Source organism: Nothoprocta perdicaria, unplaced genomic scaffold (assembly GCF_003342845.1).
Source record: "Nothoprocta perdicaria isolate Ctin4 unplaced genomic scaffold, notPer1 scaffold_106, whole genome shotgun sequence".
Classification (NCBI taxonomy): domain Eukaryota; kingdom Metazoa; phylum Chordata; class Aves; order Tinamiformes; family Tinamidae; genus Nothoprocta; species Nothoprocta perdicaria.
The window spans coordinates 162174-186649 of record NW_020454161.1 but is presented as its reverse complement, the minus strand read 5'-3'; the positions used below and the strand labels follow the sequence as shown (position 1 = coordinate 186649).

General features: G+C 36.2%; 1 protein-coding gene across 1 annotated transcript in view; it reads left to right on the top strand.

The window, feature by feature from the left end:
* AGMO (alkylglycerol monooxygenase) overlaps nt 1-9405 on the top strand; it is a 175783-nt gene extending 166378 nt beyond the window's left edge. Inside the window, exon 13 of the mRNA XM_026044945.1 lies at nt 7907-9405. Coding sequence (XP_025900730.1) covers nt 7907-7987 — 81 coding nt within the window. The 3' untranslated portion in view covers nt 7988-9405. The remainder of the gene's footprint in view (nt 1-7906) is intronic.
* The last annotated feature ends 15071 nt before the right edge of the window (nt 9406-24476 follow it).

Here is a 24476-nt window from a genome sequence, read left to right as displayed (position 1 = left end):
TTTCTTTCTTTCTTTCTTTCTTTCTTTCTTTCTTTCTTTCTTTCTTTCTTTCTTTCTTTCTTTCTTTCTTTCTTTCTTTCTTTCTTTCTTTCTTTTCTTTCTTTCCTGAGAAAAGTATTCTACATTCTCAACTTTTCAGGAAAAGGATTACTTTCTCTTTACAGCATATTGGCTTTAAGAGCATCTTCATCTCAAATGACTTTTAGCCTTGATCTCCCTCAATCTTTCTTGAATGTTTTTGTGGTGTTTGTTCACCAGGCTGGAAATCCCTTCTGCTTGTCACTCGATTGCTTTACCCCTATCTGCACATTCTTTCTTTCTTTCGCATTTGCCATTAGTCACAGTAGCCAGCTTTTTCCCAATGCTTCTTTTAGACATCTGCAGCAAAATTTTCCTGTCAGTGATCTAATGTCTGTGGTTTATAGTTAAATACTAGGAGTTTTTTTTTCCCCCTCACCCAACAGAAATACTCAAATTTGTAGCTTGTAGCTATTCAACTTTTTCTCAAAAGGCTATTTAATATACTAGTGACCAGAGATCTTCCACTTTTCAGCCACCTTTGAGCTGATGGACGCTCTCCATCCTGACAAACGTCTCTCAGTTCTGTTAACTACCCATTCAGGGTGGTTAGGCAGAAAAGCAGCCYTTAGCAATAAAGCCATCTGTGTAGAAACATGCAACATTTTATGTCTGCTAGTGATGAAGAGATTGGTTGATGTCTTATTGTTTTTCCCAAAACATCAGGGCAAAGTTATATTAAAGTGGCATAAAAACACAAAAGGATTCTGTTATTCCTATAGATGCTTGTTAGGTAAATATCACACTTCTAAGTAATATCCAGTCCAAAATCTGAAATTTTGTGCTAATCATGTTTTCTTATGTGTTCAAATTGCAGCCATCATTGCTATAACTATAATTCTCCTGTATTACATGCAAGGACAGAGGTATAAAGGACAGTTCTATCCTGTGCATGCTCCTCTAACAGAATTTATCCAATCTGTTAAGTAAAAATTTACTTCCTCACAAAAGGATTAAGTGGTAGGTTAAGCTCTTCTTAACCTGTGACTATAAAAAAMCAATACTTTCACTCTTAGYTTGGCAATATACATGCCCAGTCCTTCATATACAGGGTACTGAATTTAAAAGCATGCAATTCTTTAAGCCTAAGAGAACAATTTAAATTTGATTACATATAAGATCTCTGCAGTAAATTATTGATTAAACTAAAATGGGCTTCATATTTCTTAAATAAGGGTGGATAAACTGTTCTTTACATATAATTTAGATAATACCTTATAAAGCAGTATAGCTCTTTGTAGATGTCTGTTTTACCTTCTAACTTGTATTTGAGTTATAAGTGSTGCAGTGTATGCAATTATGCTACAGCTGCTGACAGGCATAAAAGAAAATGAGATGTTTCACCTCAATGGGTACATTTAATGTTTAAATATTTAAGAAAATAAATGTGATAGCTTTAGCCAAACTGACACAGGACTATCTCAAATATTTCATTTCTGTAATGAAGAGCTATTAATAACGCTTTCGATCACGCTTGGCCTGTTAACCTGTAACATACTACATGAGTATGTTTACAGATTGCCATACTTCTAACAGTTTTGTCATAACTTCTAGGAAAGGTTTGTTTTTAATTGTTGACTTAAAATATCATAGTTGAGAAAATTCCTATAACTGTTGCTTCTGGAACWTGAGTGAAAAATGAAAGCTGAAAATTTGAAAACTATTTCAAAGTTATTATTAAAACTATAAAAAAGCAGTGTTTTATTGCTTTTCCTCCTAGCAAAACACCCTTCTACCAGTATTGTGTGGTGAATTTAAGTAGTATTAGAGCAACAGGGAACATTAAAATGAGTGATTCTGCTGCCACTTATCTCTCTCATTTGCTAAGAAATAGGTAAAGCGGAGGACACTGAGATGACAGCAGCTGGAGAGGGGTTCAGAGCATGATCTAGAGTTTATGTAGTGATTCCAGGGACCTAGTGATGCTCAGAGACGTAAAAAATGTGTATGTGTTGGTAGGAATTACCAGTGTACAGGACTGAAAACTGYCATGCTTTCAAAACCCAAGCTCTCAGCTCTCAGTCATATGCCTATATTAAAATATTWAAATATATAAATATAACAAATATATAAATATATAACAGTATGTAAAATATAGCAAAAATCATTTTTGTTTTCTGAGATGTTTACACTAAAATGATGATTGGTATTTTAAAATTGCAGAAGAATTTCTTTCTTAGTATGAACTTGGAACATAATAAAGCATACACTCAGTGCAGAAATTATTATAAAATGTTGATTAAACATACAAGAAGATTTTGTACAGAAGAAGTTGTACTTGGAAAAGCTAAAGGTTTTAGGCTGATTTAGGAATTTAGAGATCAATTTTGTTGACTTATTAAAGGAATTATACTGAAATATTTCAATAAAATGTTGTAAGATAACATTCACACAAGACTATTCTCTTCAGTGTATGTGAGCGAGTACAAACTTGATGCCAGTTGCAGCTTGGAGCTCAATGCAAAATGAAGAATTAGTAATCACTAGTACTACTCACAGCACAACTGACAGCTGGATTCTCTTGTTTAAAGGATGAGACGCGAAGACACTAAGCAAGATGCATGTAAGGYATCTTAGGTCCAAATACAACTGCAATAACTATGCTTGTGTGAAAATCCCCATGTGTTTCGCTGACGGATATGACTTTATAGCTTGGGTGGGGTGTCAGGAACATCAGAGTCAAACTGCTGCTGTGATGAGAGACACGTCTAACAGAATAAAGAAGGGATGTATATATCACTTCCCTACTACTTTCTCACTGTCTGCCAAGAATGGTGTGTGAAACTAATGAGGTATATCATACTATCAAGAAACCAGTACACAAGTAAACCATTGATATACTTCTCTGGGGGTTGAAGATACCTGGCTCAAATCATCTGTGTGCAAGTAGTTTATTAATGCACACCTTGCTCTATGTCTGTGACATGTTAAATCTGCTAGTTATGCGCTACTCCAATGGTGTGAATGTGTGTGAGGAACCCTGGGGATAATTTCCAGGCATCCTGCTACTTTTATAGAAATCTTGGACAAGCGTCAGAAAGGCAGTACTATTATAGTTGTCACTGTTGCCTTCTAACTACAGTTCCCAATAAAAAATGAGCTTCACACTTTCTTTTCCATAAACTTCCAGGAATTACTTCCATATTCTTCTAAGTATATGGATAGCATCACACAGGGAGGGAATCTTCTTGCTTGCTGGTTTCTGTTAGCAAGATTTGGTACTGCAGCTTTTCTGCTAGTGCAAAATTCTTGATCTGCACACTCTACAAGATAATTCCTTTCTGAATCTGCTTGTACATACTGGGATATTTCTCTCCTATCTGAAAACTTTGCACTGAGAATGAAGACAGATGCATGCTGCCCRCATTCTGTCATAGCAGACCTCTTTCTCCACTTCTGAGCCATCTTTTCTATCTTCTATGGGTAGTTCAGTACCTTAAGCAGTCTTGTATGGAAAAGTGGAAAAACAGTGATGGTGTTAGTGAAAGGTGAACAGTTTAGGTATTTTCAGAATCTAGAGTGGTTTCCTCAAGTATTTTGTTATTGACATTAGTATTTGTTATTAACTATTATATCAGTTAATTCTACCTATATTTACTAAAAAAGGAATGATGATATTACTTAGGCCAGTTGTCTAAAATAAAGTCTAAAAGTTACTCTGTCCTTATTATGGATAGTATAAAATGAGATATTAGAGCTATTTTGTTTATTTTGCAAGTTCAATTAATTGGACTTTTGTTTACCATGTTTTTCCATACCAGCTCAGCTTTGTGATGTGGATAGTCAGTCTCGTTGAGTATGTGGAGGTGCTCATTTTCCTAAACCCTTTCCAGAATTAGGAGACATTAAATATGCCAATGCRTGTTGTGGATTTGCAGATTTATAGTCATTTGGAATAGGCTGCCCAGAGAGGTTGTAGAAGAAGTTCTTTGGAGATCTTTCAAATCTGCCAGGATATGACCCTGTGCTCGATGCTCTAGGTGTTCCAGCATGAGCAGGGGGTTGGACTAGATGACTGGACTCTAGTGGTCCCTTCCAACCTTAAGCATTTTGTGATTCTGTGAGTTGCTGTGCAGGCACAAACTGCTTCTTCAGCATCATTTGGAGTGGACACATCTGTATAGAATGTGAGAACTTTCACAGAATCACAAAACAATTTAGGTCRGGATGGACCTGAGGTTATCTGGTGCAAGACACTGTTTTAGGCAGAGCTAACTTGGGTCATTTTCCTGAAATTTCTAGATCGATGTCTAAAGTCACAAGTCACATTATTCTATCCACATACAGTCTCCAAAGTGGAGACAAGGCACCATTTTTAGGCTACTCAGATACACAAAAGTCTTTAGAGAAGACAAAAGAGCAGAAAAACCTTTAGTGGTCAACAAAAACTTTAGCTGAAAAACAACAAAGTTAATCACAGAACTGGGCGCCTGAATCTAGCTAATTATTTTAAAGTAGTTGCAGCTGAATGAACTTAAATCATTCCACTGGGAACTTCCTAGATGAGCAGGCTYAGTCCTGCAGTCATTTAGTTAGCTGAGATAAATTTATTTTGGTGAATAATTTTCTTTACATTTCTGTAGGCTTATTTAGAGAAGGAAGGAGTAAAAGACTTTATGGAAAGAGAAAAAATCTGCATGAAAAGGAGTAATGTAAATATTTGAAAGACTACTGTCCTCTTCCAGCAATCTAAGGGAAGATACATAATCGATCTGTAGTTAGATGAGTAGAAAAAGGTAATAAGTGTTTATATTAGGATGGCAAAAAGTTTGAATTATAAGTCTGACTTTGCTGGATATATCGTTGTGAAAAACTGCTTTCAGATTTTACAAATCCATATATGTCCACTGTTGACAGTAATTTTTCATTTGAAAATGAAAGTGGAGTTATTGCTGTTATGGTACGGTGTCTGTAGGGAAACTTTCCCCACTATAAGAACAGAAGTACACTATTTAATTCTGTCATTTTATTTATTTCAAATACCACTGGCTGAATTAGGAAATTGATACATGAATATTTTTGTCAAGGGGCAAACATTAATGGGTTTGGACAGTATGAGAAGGAATGAATTTCTATGAGAATAATTTATAAACAGCTGAGGGAAAAAAAATTAAAAAAAAAATCTGTTAGGGTGCCAGAGGGTTCAACAGAAAATATATCTGCACATAGGGTTGAGGAAATGTGTTTCCCCAAAGGCGTTAAAAAATACCGGTCAGATATAGTTCAGGTCACCTGGTGGAAAGCTCTTTTGCTGTGTCCTGCTGCCCACACTGTCTTCTCCTCAAAACTCYAGCGTGCTCAGCTTTCCATTAGTGACAATCCCTGATTACACCATGCATTCAAACGAGCCAAGCCTTGTAACTCCAAAATATATAGCAGCAATCAGAAGGACCTAAACTCCAACCTACGCAGCAGTTTCTGCTTGGTAGCCCTTTGCATCTGGCTTTGCTTGCTATAGGTCAGCCCTYGAGCCGCTGAGCAGGCCAGAATTGCTGTCATGCAGGGGAGGATGTGGCCCCTTAATTTTTTCCCCTGATGTCTTTTTTTTTCTTTCAACCTTGCAGCATTGTTTCACGAATACATTACTTTCCATTGAGTACTGGCAGTCCTGACATTGATAGTCAGTGAATCAATACTTACAGAATCATGAAGCCAAACTAGTTCTGCAGATCCACAATGTGCAGTATGTGGTTTTTCATTCTAGATATAATAACTGCAATTTGAAGTACGCCCCCAGAAGCATTGATTGCATGCTTTGAGAAATTCACAATAAAGAATTTAATTAAAAAGAAGAAACTGCACTACTCCATTTGAAAAAGGAAAAATCACCCGAGATGTTTTTTTCATTTTCACTCTATAATAGCAATAATGTTTAGCTGAGGACATTTCCTGGGGCTTAATGGCCCATGGCTGTGCTTCTTCAGGTGATCATCATCTCCCAGCTGTCATTAATCCCCTGCAAATGCCCTGCACCTCAGTCATTTAATGTGCTTAAACGTGCTTCTTCTGAAAATGAAATACTTCTATATTTAATGCATCTTCCAGGAATAGGAGTGATCTTTCTGAGGTAAGGACTGGAAGGAGTTTAGTAGCTTGTCAGAGAAATACTAATTATGACAAGTGGAAGAGATCTGTGCCTGGAGATAGCACGATAATGACTTTTTCCATGATTAGAGCATTTTATATATATGTCACGATTCATGCACAACCTGCTCGTACCACAGCCAAGTCAGAAATGCAGCTAGTTATTTCTAGCTGTTTTTGTTCTTAGTGTAGACATAGAGCATCTCACAAAACATAGAGAGCATGTGCTCATACTACTGTGAAAATAAGAAAGTCCTTCTCTTCCTAGCTATAACATAGAACTACACAGCAATTTACTCATTTTACAAGGTGATTGTGATTAGGTAAGAGAAAAAAAAAAAAAAAAAAAGGAAGTTAAATCTTTCATACCTAAAGGTCTGAAGTTCTTATAAAGAGGCCTTTTGGTGAGAATTTTCAGTGTTTCTTACAAATGAAACCACAAACACAGCACCAAGAGTGTCATGAAAAGTAATGATAAAGTTTTAAACAACAGGCAACCAACCCTTGCAAGTGGAATTAAACTCTTTTATGACAATGTAGAATTAAACACATTAATATTTGAAGGCAGTTAGCCTGGGTAAAAGATGAAATGGGATTTGATTTTAATTTGGTTGGAATTCTGCACACAGTTTATTATTATTGTTATTACTGTTATTGTTATTACTGTTTTACATCGCCTTTTGCATTATAACTGTGCTTTTCTTCCATGTTACGTTCCTATATTCCATATAGAGTACGTAAAGGCTGTCCCTGTCCCAAACACGTTGTAATATAGAGAGGCATCAGGCCTGATCTTATCACATTGACTTCACTGAGGGGTGAATTAGTATATTTTAGGTTCTAAAAATCATTTATTATTTATGTTGGACATTCAGATCTAATGTTAATTGATGAGTGACTGTGCAAATGAGGACAGAAGTGAACTTTTGAGCCATACATTGTTAAAATTTGGATCTAAATGATATAAATGTTAAAATTAGATCTCTCCCATTCAATGTTTTGATTGCAGGTTAACCTGAAAAAAGTTGAACTGTTATACTTTGACCTACAGATTCCTTTTCAATTTTCCCTGTTAATTTAAACAAAAATCACGTGAGAAAAATACATTTTAGTAAAGATGAAGTGTTTTGCCTAATTTTTTTCCCCCAAATGCAAAAGACAAATAGCAATTTTTTTAAATAAAGCATTTTACATACTTTCACATGTACATACACAGGTGCTCATCCTGTCCTACATCTTTACTAGTTTTTGGAAAAGCTATTTTATGTAGTATTTGTGTATTTACATACATAAGTACATAGGTATATACTATGTACTTATAGTATAAATACATAATTTATACTTATGTATAAATACATAAGTATTTATGTACTTCTATGTAAATTACAATGTCAATATTCTTCACACCATTTGCCAAAATGCAGTTAAAGGTTTTGCATCTAAATTCTATCACAGATGGTGTTATAACTTACCTATCTTCTTCTATCATGATGGATACTCCAAATGCAAACTGAATTACAAAGTACGGAAAGTCAGGCAGACTTTGCATTGGAATGTATTCCTACAAGATAGTATACAATAAAGGACAATATAAATTCCAAAAGTGAATTTATCATTATGCCTAGAATTTTTTCATAGTTTTTCCTCTTAGCGTTCTGTTTCTTTCATCTATTGATTATATTTACAGATAACTAGTGGCTTATTATTCTTAATAATGCTTCTCATTTTTAATTTTGTGTTGTAGGTTTTGTTTTCCCTCTGCGCTGCATTCTGGGTATTACGATCTCTGAAGCGGAGCACTTCATGTGCTGATAAACACAACTGAGAGAGCAGATCTCACCTCACTAATTATGGAAAGAGCCCTTTGGAATACTCTTCAAAGTTCCTTGCAATTAATCAACTATGTCTCTAACTGAATTGCAATCATTTCACATATGATAGGAGGGGGCTGTGATTTTGTATGAAGGTTTGAGAGATTTATTAGAATAGGCATGTATTTTGATTTGATTTTTAAAAATATTTAATTTCCCATCTCATTAAAGAAAAGGTTCTTGTAATTCTTTCCCCATGCCCTCACAATTTTCATTTTTTTTTAATTCAAGGGATCACAAAATCTTAGAAACCATGTAAAATGATAGCGTTTTGCAGTCATTTTATTAGTATTTAACCATATGTGAAAAATATTCTTCATGATAGATATAATTTAAATCATATTTGTTGCAGCCTGGTATAAAACCCTATCTAGATTAAATGTAAAAATATGGGAATGTCAATTTTTCCGTAATGATTGAATTACATTTGAATATCAGTGTCATACTCAATCGTGTGTTCATAACATACAGCTACATAGGGATGAAAAGCAACAAAATGATTAAAAACAGCATGATAAAATAACTCCAACTAGTTTGAGTAGAAACATCTTCAATAATTTTGACTGATATATGTATTGCATAATGTAGGCTTACAGTTTTGATTGAACTATTTCAAGGGTATACCTGCTGTTGCCAACTTCAGATACTGATCGCGCCAGCACTTACACACATAAGCATCCCATTCACTAATGATACTCACGTGACAAAATATTTGCAAGACTGGGCCCTTAATTTCTAGTAATTTCCTGCCGAGGTGATCTCAGGGGAGATGCACGTCTTGTCTTTCAGAAGCTGCTGGAAAGATGGTTTCTATTGAGATAGGAAAATTAAATACAAATGGTGAAGGGAGTCTCCAAACAGCAGGGCTGGCAAAAATGCTGGAGCTAGGTTGTTTTTCTTTCCTCACGCTCTTCCAACTTTTACTTGGCTCCAAGATATTTAAAAGTGCTTAAAGTCAAGTAGCTCAAAAATGTAGGCTGTCTTGCRTGCTCCAAACTATTAATAATACCTGGATTAAAATATAAGACTCTTTTTTTTTTTTTCCATTTTCCTTTAAGATATTCATGACAAGCTAACAGAGATCTCAGATGTAGACAGATAGCTTACTTTTAATTAAGTTGTATTTTCGTTCTTTTGCTGTAACAGGTGCCAATATCTACATAATTGAATGTTTCCAGTAAATCATCAGAAAGACCATGTAGTTATATAAATAAAATCAACCTAGTTTCCAGTGATAGTATCARTCTTATTTTACATAGATTCTTTCTTTAAAATCCACATTTTAATTTACCCCATTTGCGGATCAAATGACCTGTGCCTATCACTTTGGATTATACTCGAACTAAAAATATTTAACTGAAAAAGCAGGCTTTAGTTTAATTAGAGGTAGTCTTGGGAAAGTACAGGTCACACCTTTCTTAACTGAAGGCATGTTTAAATAAAGAGTTTACTTTGGTATCTTTTTCATTTTGCGTAATGAGATGAAAAACAATCCTACAGAAATGTTATAAAAATGAGTATTTTAAAATATTTGCTTAGAAATTTTAGTTCAGTCATGATAGATTTCTATAGATAGATTTCTAATGTCTTTTTTGAAAGTAATAAACACAGGTATCTATCTCTGGCTCCCACAGTGGAAATATCATATAGTGACTAGAACACAGATGTGGAATCTCTGTTACACTCATGGTTCTGATCCAAACTTATCTCTTTGCTTGAATTTTACCATCTGCAGAATGGAGGTGTAGAGATACTGACAGTGAATAGTCACACCATAATCAAAGTGGTCTTTTTTTYTTATATATATATAAAGCTATTACAGTATATTACAGTATATAATGATTGRTTCTAATTCCACAAGTAGAACACAATCCACACACTTTTTTAGGTGACCTCATAAATTACTGCAAATGTACCTTCTAAATTTGTAACAGGGACATCAACCTTACAAGAATGTGATTAGGTCAGTTTAACTTCGTGACTGAGAATTGCAACGAATAGTCATATAAAAAGGCAGTTTTCCTATCAAAATAAATCCTTCAAAGAGCCATGAGAAGAATAATTTAATGCATTAGTGTTTTCTAGCTTTCRGTTGATTAACTCAGGTAAAATAATATATATCTTTCCACTACTTGCTGCAATAACACTTAGCTCTCAGTGTTGTCTAATGCATTGTACGCATTCAAAATCTGYATTTAAAAATCTGCCATCTTGGAAGGGCAGTAATTAAAATCTATATGCACTTACAATCCATTAAAATTTTTTTAAAAGTATCCTAATGAACATCATTTTTTTCATATGAGATAATGAGAAGAATGTGAAAGTAAGTGCAAATAAGTCCCTATCAGTTGCCTACAAATAAATTAAAAAACACAGAGAAGCTAGTGATACAGATAAAAAGCACAGTAATTTAACTAAGACATCATGCCAAGGAAAATAGCTGTACTCATATGAGACCATTTCTACTCAATGAAATAGGAAAATGCATATGCAGGCAGAGAATGTAATCTGAAAATATCCATGCTACTGCCTACTCTGTCAGAGAGCCTGAACAGATGATAGAAAACTTACTGGCCTAGCATTAAAGTGTCTCATTTCTCAGCTTGATTGGAATCCAGAATAAAAYATTCCTCTGTTTCAAGTCTTCAGAGGGCTCTGTTGCTGGGAACATCTAACATGTTCTGACAGGAGAGTGTCCCTTATAAAATGTTCTTGCAATCACATCTTCTAAARAGTGGTTGAAGAAGGCAGCCTTGTTATTAAAGCAGATGTCCACAAAACCTCCTCTTTTTCTGAGTGTTGAACTCAAATTTCTCCTTACCRAAGACTGTAGCCATCATGTACCTATTGTTCTGAAGGCCGAGAGGAGGGGAGTGTTCCCCACATCTTGCACTATGTTGGATTCTTCTGGTTGAAATCTTRAACAGTCACATTAGAGTGGCCCCATGCCCAGCAGGTCTGGTCCGAGGTTCCTAAATGTTACTTTAACAGCCCAGAGTATGTATTGGCGAACCTTTGGTTTGGGCCTGGAAGATGGGCTCTGCCTTCCCAGATAGGAGGGAATTTAATGGACAGGCTCRGAGAAACATCCTTGACTGGCGCATTCTCCCAGTAGCTATATGTGTCAGGCATATATTCATGTTAACRTATTTGTTTTGATTTTTTTTTYTACATATTTCAATATTCTGCTGCCTAAGATTGTACTGATGCTAGTTCATACTGTTCATATAGCTGCTACATAGGGTTAAACTACCATGTCAAAAGTTTCTGGTTTGGAATAGTGATGAGGCTCTGGAGGCTAGCTGTCCAGTGGATTAATTTATACATAATTAATATATTGTAAACAGTTGACTGAATGAATTAAATGCTAACATCAAACATCGGTTATTGCTAGGATATATTAGTGACATTTTGGTAATCCGCACTCCTCCAAGCACTTTTTTTTATCTTCTTGGTGTTTGCCCATGCTGCGTGTTTTCAATTGCATGGGATCAAGTGAAATCAGGTGAATTATATGAGGGTATTAGTGAACAAAATATTACTGCATAGCTAATCAATTTTGTTTAAGCAACTGTTTTTCTTTAGGGAAACACCTCTTCATGTCTCCAGGAAAAGAAATGTTCTGCAGTCTAACCCCCTAGCCTCATATGTCCAAGTAGGAAACCTTCTAAATCACTTTTTGTACTATTTGCAGTATTGCTTTAAACTTCCTTTTGGTTTTGTTTGTCATTAAATTCCCCAGTGGCAAGCCATGGGGAAAAACAGAACTTTTTTTCAGTAAGTGTTACAAAAGTGACTAGCTGTACCCATTCCTGCTGTTGTAATGTCACATCTCCATACAYGGACTTTCCTGGGCTGTGTTCACAACAATGTCAAGTTACTGAAAATGAAGAAGGGAGCAGATGAGCCCTGTGTTGACTTGAGGTCTGATCCTGCACTGTCCAAGTGACTGAAAATCTTCCCTTTGACTTCAGAGGAAGTTCCGTGWACGTAAGCAACAGTCTCACAATATTGTGAGTCCTGCACCTCTTGCTTTGGTATAGTGCCTTAATTAAAGGTAGCACAATTGCACCTTTAATTGTTCATGTAAGCTGAAAACATGTTGTTTGTTTTATTAGATTCAGAGGCTTTTGATGTCTAACCAGTGACAGAGAAATGTAACACTGCAAGCTATGTATACCAGATAGCTAAGGGCCCTTTTATTTTTGTCTTTCCTGTTTCCACTTTTCACTCAGGTCTGTGAGATTATGAATATTATGTCTAAGAATTGTGGCTCCTGGAATCCTGTGACTACTGTTTTTTATTTATTTGTTTTTCTTTGTATTCATTTGCTTTCATTAAAACGTGCTTCTAACCACTGAAAGTAAAAGTCATAGAATAGTCAAAATCTAAGAGGCAAATAATAACATTTTAATAGGTATTATTTTATCATAGTTTGCTTTTTAAACCATCTTAATGATTACATGAGAGTTTGCTTCTGATTTTAAGCCCTTGGGTTTGCTAATACTGCAGGAAAAAATATTGCCAGTTTCTCCTATGTCAATAAATCCTCTGTCTGCAGCCTGGAAATGTATAATGGCCATGAGGCAGTGTTTTGCTGAGTTTCCTGATTGCTTGCTAGTGTTTGGCCTGTTTAGATTGAGATTAATATAAACTAGGCCACAGAACAGGCACTTTGAGGGCCTCTACCATAGCTGAACTTCAGCATCTCAGGAAAGAATTTAAGTGATAATATATTATGTTACTTGTCACTCCTAGCATTTATATTCCTCACAAACAAGAAAGGTACTGTGGACTTTAGTATTTTGTGTTTCTGCAGAGGAAGCAGCACAAACCATGAGTCTTAAACTCAGATAAAAACACAAAGTAAAATAAAAATAATATATCTCGTATATTGGAGCAACACTTCCATCTTAATACGAGGGCCAATGGAAAACTTGGCTCAGTCTTTGTCACTTTTGCCCCACCTATGGAAAACAGCAGAAAAATTTGGAAACATTGAGTAAGTATGAACTGCTGAGTGTCCTTGTGTTTATGGTTTGGCAAAGAAATGTAATACAAAAAGAATCCTCTTCCCCCAGACTCTTGCTATATATTTAATGCTTCCTCCTTCAGTCCTTATTTTCTTCACAATTTTCTGTCTGCCTCTCTCCTTCTTTTATGTTTATTTATTTCTGCAGTACAACCTATCCTTCTTGCTTTAGTTTTTTTGTGGAAGCACAAAAGAGTGCATTGCATATCCACAAAGAATTTAGTATTTTTATATTTATTGCACCATCCCAACCATAATAATCTAAAGTTGACCACTTTCTTTATCATTCCTATCCATCAATATTATGCATTTCTAATATTCCAAATAMACAATATATCTCATGTACATTTTAAATGTGATATTTATTTATTTCATGTCTACCTCATTTCCTCTAGTGATTCACTTTCTATTTCCATTCTAGTAAAATATTACTGTATTTTCTCCAGTTTCTACTCCCTTTCCTGTTTCTTCTGTATGAATTCCTTCTAGTTACTTTTTGTCCCTTCAGGCACTCCACTTTAACTATCCATCTCTGACTAAGGATGTGCATTTTTTACACACTATTTTCTAACCTGCTGATTTTAGTGCAACAGAGACAGGCAGCCAAGTAGTAGTTATGTTTGATTAAAAAAAAAAGGATTAAAAGAAGAAAGAAAATCATGGAGCATTTCAAACCCCTTGGAAGTTGTGATGCGACTGACATTTAGCTTTTTCCATAAACCCTGAATGCAAGTACTTTATCAGCACATAAATTACAATAATAGAAGTGTTTGCCAGGAAAGAATAATATTATATGAAGACAGTTAAAACTACATTTTTAGATCCAAGAATAGCCTATTAACTGCCTCCATGTGATCATGTCTTTTGCTGGTGTCTGTCTGCGTTGAGGTCATGAGCCTGTTATTTGGAGATAATGGCATTACTCCTTACCTAAAAGTAGTAGCTTTTGTGATTTCAGTTCTAACAGTCCTTTACCTTCTCCCTGCTCAAGATTCATGATGGACTCCTTGCCTTTAATCACTTTCAAAGAACAGATTTTATTTTTGATCTTCTTTAACTCACAGGGCAAGAAAATGCTTTAAGAAAGAGTAAGGCATTAAACACTGTAGCACTGTAGGTATTTACCAATGCGCTGATTTCTGGAAAACCTCAAGTACTCATGCAGATCCATATCCATCACCCCAAAGTGAACAACAGAAATGGCATATGATCAGGGAATGCTGGGAAAAATGTATGTGATATTTTTGAGGTTCTGATAGCACTGGATCTCAGATTGCATTTGTTTTTGTTTCTGTTTTTATTTTTTAATTATGACCTATTTTCCATGCAGTGCAAGCTGTAAAAGAGGATGAGAGGAATCCTCATGGCTATTGAGAAAGGTATTTGGAGATTTTTTTTTCTTTGGCAGCAATGTGCCTATTATTCAGAGGAAAATCTAGGACTATTGTCATACCTCTGATGTTTCTAACATAGACATCACTGTTTAGGCAGACAAGATCATCTGTGAACTATACCATCCATRCTAGAATAGATTTAATGTCCTTCTACAAGGTGAAGTTCAGCTTTCAGGTGGCCAGCACACACTGGACACATTTTGCAGTAGGACTTCCTATAAAAGTTCAGTTAATCGAGAGATTTCATGCAGTCCCCTTCCTCAGGATCAAAGTCACCCATCAAGAACAAGAACTTGATGCTCAGCTGTCTTGCTGGGAAGATCTATCACTCTTTTCTATCTTTCCCATTCTTGAGCATTCATACAGGAGAAAAAAGACTACTGACCATAAGATATATACTGATAATATATTATGTGCATAAATGTTGTTATGAGTGAAGGACAATGAACATCAGTTTGTGCTCCAGAAGGAGAATCATTGCTCAGTAATGAAAAAACYTTGAAAAAAAAGTTTTCTCTTTGCAAGAAACCCCTGTGGCAGCACTCAGTTTTAGTTAGCACAGCCTGGGGTGTTGTAGGACCATGGAAACATACCACTCACTGCTAATGGCTTCCTCTTTACAGCTCTACATAGCAGCTTATAATATTTTCCCTGAGGAATCACAAGCTGTTAAGAAGTTACATGAAAAATAGCTCAGCTCTGAATGTGGGTGGGAGGCAGTTGAACATTGAGTGAGATGGGTGTTGCATCCCATCACGCAGCCAAAGCAGCTGAGGTGCTCAATCTCCGCTCCCCCAAAGTCTGCAGGTAGGGAAAGAGATTTGAGCTTCAGCAGTTCTGTTGCAGGGGAAGGAGACACACAGATTGCTGCAGGCCCTGGAGGCACAGAGGGAGTTTCAAGCCTATCAGGCACAGATGTGAATAGCACAAACTCCCTTTCCCTGTCACTCAAACACATAAGTTAAAAAGAACAGGTAGTACAGAAAAGAGGTGCCCCAAGCAAGGCCAAGCACTGCATATACCATGGCTCTTTTTTTCACCAGCATCAGGCTATCTGACCCCAGCCTACTTTTCAAATTTGTGTCAGAGCATTATGTCTAAACTAGATTACCTATGGGGTTTCTGCATTTTTTTTTTCTTTCTCCTGTTGAGGAAGTTCTCCATGACATTGTGCTTTGTGTAAGTGGGTCCTCAAATGCACATCAGGGTTTTTTCTACTTACAAGTTTGAGGGATTTGATGTGCCTGCAATGCATGTCTCTAGGGTTCTGTAAGATTCTTTTTCAAGGTAATGAAAATAGGCTAGAAGTAGCACTGCCCATTTAAGCAGGTGACCACAGAAGTGTATTATTAGTACATTTCTCATTTCTATCATTTTTCAGGATGGATATATAGGGTTGCATACAACACTTAGTATTGACATTGACAGAAGTCACTTCTGGATGGTAGATTCCAAGGTACAATATTCTTTTAAGTGTATTTATTTTGATTTTTTTTTCTGAAAGAACACAGGTTCAAAGAATGTTTCCTCTAGATGTTATTTCACAAATAATAAGTATAGCCATAGACAGTTTAACATATAGCAGCAGCTATGAAAAAGTTAACTTTCATCATATGCCGGTCATCTGTCACCTATCTGTCAACTATCAGATCTGTCTTGCAGTCTAAATATACTGGAAAAGAGAAGTAATGCTAGGATAACTGTTAACAGGAGTTAGCAAATATTGACCCTGCATTATTGACATTAATGAAAAGTAATGTAATATTTCAAATTCAGTTCCACGGTCTGAGCTCTGTGAAAATGACCAAAAATGTGCACCGGGATGTTTTTGTTTTTTCTGGAAGATTTTCTGGAACTTATGGAAAATGTAGTCCTGTAGAAGTCTAAATATAATCTGTGGAAAATACTCAACTGTAGGACCTGTTAAGGAGGTCTCAGAGCAACAGAATTATTAGTTCCTGAGTTCTTGGCTGTGTCTGGCTAAAAAACTTGTACACATCTGAGGTGTGGATGAAYAGAGACACCAATGTGGAGTTTTATGTCTAAATTCACAGATAAAGGTTATATAAGATATTTTTCTTTATTTTCCAGAAGGTGTGGATAAATTTCTTGGGCACTAATATCCACCCAGGTAAATTTCTGGGCAATTTATATGCTCTAGATCTGAACAGACTACATATGTAGCTAACATCAAAGTGAAAAAGGTGTAAAATAATAATACAATGTCTCTTTTGTTTTACTTTCTGTACCTGCTCAGCATAATTTCTGATTAAGGAGGAGCGAGATAAGAGTATATTGAAATGTATTCTCCTTTCCAGTTTTCTGTGTCTTTCTTGCTTGTCTGGAGTAAATATGTTAATCTTTAACTATGTTTTGGAAGCCTCCTCAGCCTTCTCTTTTTCACCTTTTTCAGAGCTGTACTGACAGCTTACTTTACATTTTATTCTTTTTATACCTGAAGCACAGATGGAGTAATAGACTAGATAAAATTCTGTACTGTTTTAGAAGATCCGATAAATAAAATCCCATTTAGGACTTTGCTGTGCAGTGTCCATCTGCCTAGACTGGAGGCCACTGGTCTGACATGTTCTCACTGGATTTTTTGGGAGGTGATTTTGCCATTCTTATGTCTTCTATGGGAAAACTACACAATTAAACAGTCAGCTAAGCTGTTGATCCTAGCATCATCTTCTTAGGACTACCTATGGAAGATAGATTTTTAAAAGCCAAGAATATACCTATAAAAAAACTGCTGTGCATTTTCTACCTACTATCAGTCTGCCCATTTTGCAAAATCGCTGGAGGCAATCATCGAACTGCTTAGACACTCTGTGTGAGGGCCTGAAGTCTACTTTTCTCTCAAAAGCTGATTGCAAGAGACGGAGAGAGAGTCTCACAGATAAGGTCCCTGCTGGCACTACCACATCAGAGTTGATTTATAAGAAACAAAGGAGAAACTCCTCCTCTGACACAAACCAGCAGGTAAAAAGCAAATGAAAGAGCCCCTAGCCGAGTTCACTAAAAGCTTATTCTAGATTACATGTGCTTCTGTTCTGATGCTTCTGTAGGGAAGAAATGCTGCTACCTGTAATGTGTGTTCATATTTAGTGGTCTCTAGCATGCTCTGACACGTAGACATCTGGGAGGTTTCTGTCTTGGAAAAAATTCTTTAGACAGGTAAGAAAGAAGGAGCAGCTTCTGGGCCTGTTCTTGRAGTATTTTTCTAAAAGCTAGATCCTTGGCTGAAATAAACTGGGTAGCTATGCTGACCTTTGTGTGTGGCTGTTTGTTCTTTTGGCTCATTGAATTGCCACACATCCTAAGCTCATTAAACTGGTGTTCAGCCAAATTTACTGAAAAAAAAAAAAGTTTAAAATGTAAGTGCAAAAGTGCAATAGCATATTACAGTGGCTTGGTAAGAAATTTTAGGTAAATATAATTGCATTAAAAAATAGGTTCTCTAGAATGGAAGCCAGATATTTATTGTTAACTCCTGTTAATAATCATATTTGTGGCTGAGTCTTTTAATTCCTGTACAGTTTCAGTATCCTAGATACAATGAAAAGTGTTAAAAGCGTTTCAGATGTGTCAAAGGGTTTCTTGGTATGACAAGCAATTTGTAGGAGATCATCAGATAGGACATGGTCCTGGGCGAGCTTCTGTAACTGATCCTCCTGGAGCAAGGGAGTCAAATCAGAAGACCTGCAAAGGACCCTTCCAACCTCAACTATTCTATGATTCTGTTATATATTTGCACCAGCAGAAATGTCTTACTCCTTGATCAAAATGACATTTAATGTACCGGTTCATAGTAGGTGTTTAGCTAAATGGCCTTCCTTTCCCAAGTGTATTCCCAAGAATTAAGAGTTGCCAATTGTTTGGGATTTTTAAAAGAAGAGTATTCACCAAGGTGGTAGAGCTGATGCAGTGCTTTCAACATCACTGCTAGAAGAGCTGGTTCAACTGCTAGGATGCACTCTAGTCTAGTGACTTAGAGTTTTGCTACTCCAGTCCAAACAGCATAAAAAAAAGAAATTAAAAATAGCGAAAGACTGACCTCAATATTTACACAAAAATATGTATTTTTCCCAGAAATTTAGAAGGTAGACAAAAAGTCAAAAGTATCTGCTTGCTCAGTGCCCAGGTTGAAATCTTTGTCTAGACTGGGCAAAATAATCCATTTACATTTCAATATACTCTTATCTCGCTCCTCCATGATCAGAAATTATGCTGAGCAGGTACAGAAAGTAAGACAAAGGAGACATCGTATTATTGTTTTACACACTTTTCACTTTGAAATTAGCAACCTATGTAGTCTGTTCAGAGCTAGAGCATATAAATTGCCCAGAAATTTAYCTGGGTAAATATTAGTGTCCAAGAAATTTATCCACACCTGAAACCATTTAACTCATAAGTTTTACTTATCTATTTCAAATAATGCTGTCATGTCTTTACAAGTCATTCTGAAAGATGTAGTAAAGCATCTTTGCAAGGCTCTTTCCACACAAAATCCAAAATGACAGAAAAAAACAATACTTGTAAGGCACAGTATACARTAGTCTGCACAAGGCAGCTAAACAAAAAAATGGACTGCACATTACAATTCAGTCAGGAAAGAGCAAAAASCTAGCAGGAGAGTGTTTATTAGCCCAGATGCTCAGTAGAGTCTGGTTGTAGATTCATATTTGGTCAAACAATTGTATATTTCTATCTATTACAGGCTTAAAGACCAAAAAGATGTGTATTGTTTGGCTGGCAGCTCCTCAGTTCAATATCTAGCTTAATGAGTTGTGCTGTCTTGCTGGGATTTAATGCAGACCAGAGAGTAAAGCTTTCCTGCTGCCTTGCGCTTTGATTACGTTACACAACCAGCTCTCTTTTATATTTTGATAGTGACATCTATTGGAGTTTTGAAGAATTATCTTTTGAAAGGAAAAAATACCCAGATGTCAAAGGAAGTTTTTCTGACAGTTAAAATTTCCAGCTAAAATAAAAGCAGACACATGTTGGTCATCAAAGTATATACTGGAAATATATACTGGAATAAAAATACCTATGCACAAAAGAAGTGGCAATGATTCAAACTGAACTCAAGGCAAAACTGCAATATGAAATGGTAAAGCTGTATTACATATATATTTGTGGGGAACTCTTATCATTGATGCAGCAGAGCAATGTTAGATTAATATGAAACTTTAAATATGAGTATTGCCAAAGATCCTGAATTTCCTGATGTTAAGAATAAGTCTTAAATAATATAACTTTAGAATAAGATTTATTGTGAATATGAAACAGGGCAGCTTCTTAAAATTAAAGATGATTTCAGAAGGATTTGTTCATAAAGCAATAAAAGAGTTTAAAGCATTATCAAAACTCTGATTTAAAGGAAAATAGAAAAGATAGTTCCTAACTAAAGAGAGCTTGAAATTTACTTTTCTGATATAACTTTCTTTAATTTTCCTTGCCCTATTGGCTCAAGAACACCATTCACTAGCTAGGGTCTCCTATTTTGCATGAGATCCTAGAATTTTTCAAAGAATTCTCATTTCTAGTTCAAGAAAAAAAAAAGAAAACATTAAAATATCTCAATGTAAAGAGCAGAAGTGAAAAGGTTACATACATTATTTTTCCCCCAAATTTATCAATAGTTTAGCCATAAGGAACCAAGTAAAAGACTGAAGTCCCATGTATGCCAAATGGGCTCCTTGCTTGCAGTATCACTTTCCTTTCTTGGAGTTTTCATTTTATTGGACTAGATTATGTAATTTAGGGCTTTCATTCATATACAACACCACCTAGAGGTAGAATTCAGGATCTAACTTTACTGATTTAAACTGAAGTATTCGTTTAAACTAATGTATAGGCTCCACCTATAGTCAATAGTGAGAAAGAGGAATACTCTTGACTAACCTTTCTCAAATGCCTATCTGAAGATGAGTACAATGCACTGTAGTGCATCTATTAAACCTTGGCTGACTTGCATCTTTGAAATGCCTGTCTTTCTCTCTTTTGATGATCAGTGAGCTTAGAAACTTACCTTGGTACACTACATTTATTTAGATGAAACCCATCAGCATGCTAAGTTGACAGCCTGAAGGTGACAGTAATATAAGATTTGATCAAATGAGCAGTAGATCTAAGCCAGATCTTGATTTAGTTTAAATATGCTAGGTAGACTCGGAAATAGTCAGCTTGACAAGCATGCCTGGTAAGTATTTGACAACCAAAGCCTGTGCTGTCAAAGGTGCACACTTATCAAAACTATTTAGTATGAAGCTAGCTCAGATATAAGCAATTTATGCTCACTTATTATACTGTGAATATGTTCTGTGCTTGTATTGAGAGGTTACAACAAAGGATCTGGATTTGTCAAGATATYTTCACCAAGCTCAGTTAAGAATCCACCAATATTTCAAAAGATAAAAGAAGCAAGGTGGTCTCAAATTATAGATTTTGATGTTTCATTTTTTTTTATATTACTAGATTCCAATTATTTCTGATTTTTAGTGCTGAATGGTTGTTCTACTTCTTCCACATGTTGTTTTGGAATTAGATTTTTTTTCTTTTTCATCTTGGTGTATCTTCACCAGATTCAATATCCTGCTATGAGATGAAGAACTGAAGTATGATCTTATGATTGCAAACATAATTGACTCAGATGATGTGGATGAATAAGTGCCTGGAATAACTTGACTAGTTCTGTATTGCGTGTTTTAAAAACCTCTACACATATGCACACATATACTGTGTACAACGATTGATAATGTCTTCAGTTATTGTTCCCATATAAATAATAAATTAATATCTCCTGCCACAGGATGACAAACATTCATTTTTTACTGGCAGCATTATATTCTGCATTGTTATTCAACATTTACAKGGCCTGAGGGAAAAATAAAATGCTAATGATGTTGTAAAGACACTCTTTGCTAGTGAAAATATATCCAAATTCATCTCGGCTTTCTTTGAGCAGGAATTAAGTTAATCGATGCCTTAAAAGTCTCTGTAAAGTCTGACATAGGAAAATATCAGGTCATTTATTAGTCAATTTATGGTGACTTTTTTGTGACTGAAGAATAATTCTATGGTCTAGTACTGTATCTATTGTTATCTCCACTGCCTAGTAAAAGCAGTTTCAGTGACATAAGTTCATGCGAACAAATGTTATAGAGTCACTTTCCTCCCTCTGATTGTGCTTTCTAGATCACTGATTGTTCAAATATACAAGTCAGAATACTAGAAGAAACCAAATGAAGGCTTCTTTCTCTAGGTTTGAACATAGTTATTAATTGAGATATTAATTTGTTTGAAACCAGTGAAACTCTCTAAACTCTCTGCTGAGAACCCAGCAAATAAGAGCATGGAAACAGTGGGAAGGGAGATCACAAAGGGATTTCACGGTGCTTGCAAGTTCTGCCACAACCAGACATTTCTGCTATGTCCAAGTATSCCCAAGCAGACTCTGCAAAGGTTTTTATGCCTCTTTGAACTGCTCTCCTATCCCACAGTTAGAAGCATTACAGTTTCTGGGCTCTGGTTGTGCTATGCTATGCTAATAAGCACTGTGGGATCTTTGCATTGGAGAGGACAGAAACCTAACCTAAGGATATCCATCCTGTCTCTGACCTGTCTTTTTAAATCCATTTGCATGTCAGCTGTGACAGATGACTTCTCCATGCAGAACCAACTGGCTGGTTGCTACMCCTCTTTCCCATGTATTTAGGCTGCAGGATATCCTGTTGGTTTGTGCACTGAACCAAATCCACRTTGGAGTGATGTATTAAGTAGTCAAAGCCATGAGTGCCTTAACAGGCTTCAACAGCCCAGACCAGTGCCAGCTGGAGCTTCCCCCAGACCTGCCCATAGGGCAAGAGGTCTATTCTAGCTCAGCCTGGGGCCTTCAGCTGTGCTTGCGGTGACTGTGAGCCCTGGATCAAGATCCTGAACTATAGGCTGGCTTCCTAGCCTGGCCTCAGACCTGCCTTGTCACTGACTAGGTGATCATGAGCTGGATCTGACTCTTGTCACCTTGGCTGATGGGCCAACTTTCCAGCCTGTCCTTGGACCTGCCTCAATACCTCAGACCTGCCAGGTGGTCAATGGACCTGATTGTGCCCCTCATCTCCAGTTTGACTTTCCATCTTGACCTTGGACCCCTTTTACATCTGTGATTTCCCTGACCTGGATTCTTGGCTGAACCTTGCCTAAGTCTCTAAGTCTGTCTGTTTTGCCCCATTCAGGGACTATGGGGAAGGCTTTGGCAAGGTMCCTGTGCTTACAGCTGTGACATTCCCTTTGGTTCCTGGATGGTTGCTAGCTCAGGCCTGTTCAAGCTCTGTGGAGCCAGGGCTGGGGCTTCACAGGAACTTGACCTTGCAAGCCCTCTAGAGGACCTCGGGCTCTGACCTCTCCACAGCACTGACCCTTTGTCCAATCCCAGGCTCCTGCATGAACCCCATGGGCCTGACCAGCCTCTGGGGCTCTTCAGGGGAAGTCTGTGCTCCTCAGTCTGCTCTAAATCTGTTGCTGCATCTCCAGTCTGTGGCACTGTTATCATGCTTAGCGTCACAGGGACTGAGTCCCTGTCTTAGGGCGCAGTTAGCGCTTACTGCTCCCCAACAGCACTAAAATACAGCACTTGAAACAATAATGCCTCCCAAAGGCAAATATTAGGGGGAGAGCTGTTTCTTTTCTGCCTTAAGTAGAAGCCATTGATATAGCTCAGTCATTCCTAAGTACAGAACTGCTGTTATGAAACATAAGAATGGATTTGACATTGATATTGACAAAAATACATTTAACAATTTATTTTTATATTGAGAAATTAAAGAAACTTCTTAGAGACCTCGACTACACTCAGAAAGAGTTTCTGTCTCAAAAATAGTGCAAAGAAGAGACAAAGTGTCCTTAAATAAACGAAGGATGAAATTTCTACTTGTAGTCTATGTTCTAGGTAGAGAATATAGATATATAGGAAAGGTTTTATAAGTAATTGGATGAATAATCATGTTAAAAATATACTAGGAGTAAGTAATAAGGAAATAAAAAAAAAATGATCAGCAAAGAAAACTTCATCTAGGAACTCTGACACTAGTCAGAATCAACTGAGAAATTGCAAAACATTGAATTCAGTTACACTTTGCAAAAAGGATGCAAAAAATAAATGCAGAATGTCCATTTAAAAATTTAAATGATCACCTTTTTTCAGTTTTAAATTAAGAAGATGATATAGAATATGAATGCAAAATAAGGATAGTTCATGAGTTTGAATACATAGAAATGGAAATAACTGTGCAAAACTAAGTAATTTTAATGCATTCATTTTTGTGTATCCATTATTCACCATTCCAAAACCTTGAAGGAACAAGGACATTGTCGTCACTGTGAACAACAGATACTACACTTCTGTTAAAGAAAAATGGAAAACAATTCTGGTAAGCTGATAATTGTTAGTGTCACCTAAACAAAATTCAAGATTAAAACAAACAACACCCCCTCAAAAAAATCCTAAGCATCCACTTTGGCTGCTGTCAGATATGGGGTCTAGGTAGATTTTTTTTTCTGATCCAATACAGCAAAATCAGTACATCTATTCAAGTTTTCTTAGAAGCTGATAAAAAGAAAACTGGGCATTAATAGCAGAACTTTTCATAACTCAGTCTTCAGGCTAAAATTATGTAGCTTTTTCTAATTACTTTCACCCAAATGAATGCAGACATGAAAATTAGCTGAAAAGGCTGAAAGATGGCAGGGCAGATATCTGGATGTAAGATAAGCTTGAAGAAAGGAATAACAGAAATTTAATGAAATTTAGTAATATGAACTGGAATGTCCTTCACAGAAGGACTATGACAAACAAACAAACAAACATGAACCCTGCTGTTAACAAACAAACAAAGARAAACGTAACAACTGARAGAGACCAAGAAGGAAAATGGGTTTACCTGTGAGTCACAGGAGTGTGCTTGAGAAAGGAGAAGGTATTAAGTGAAAAATTTCTAATTAAGGTAGAGAAAC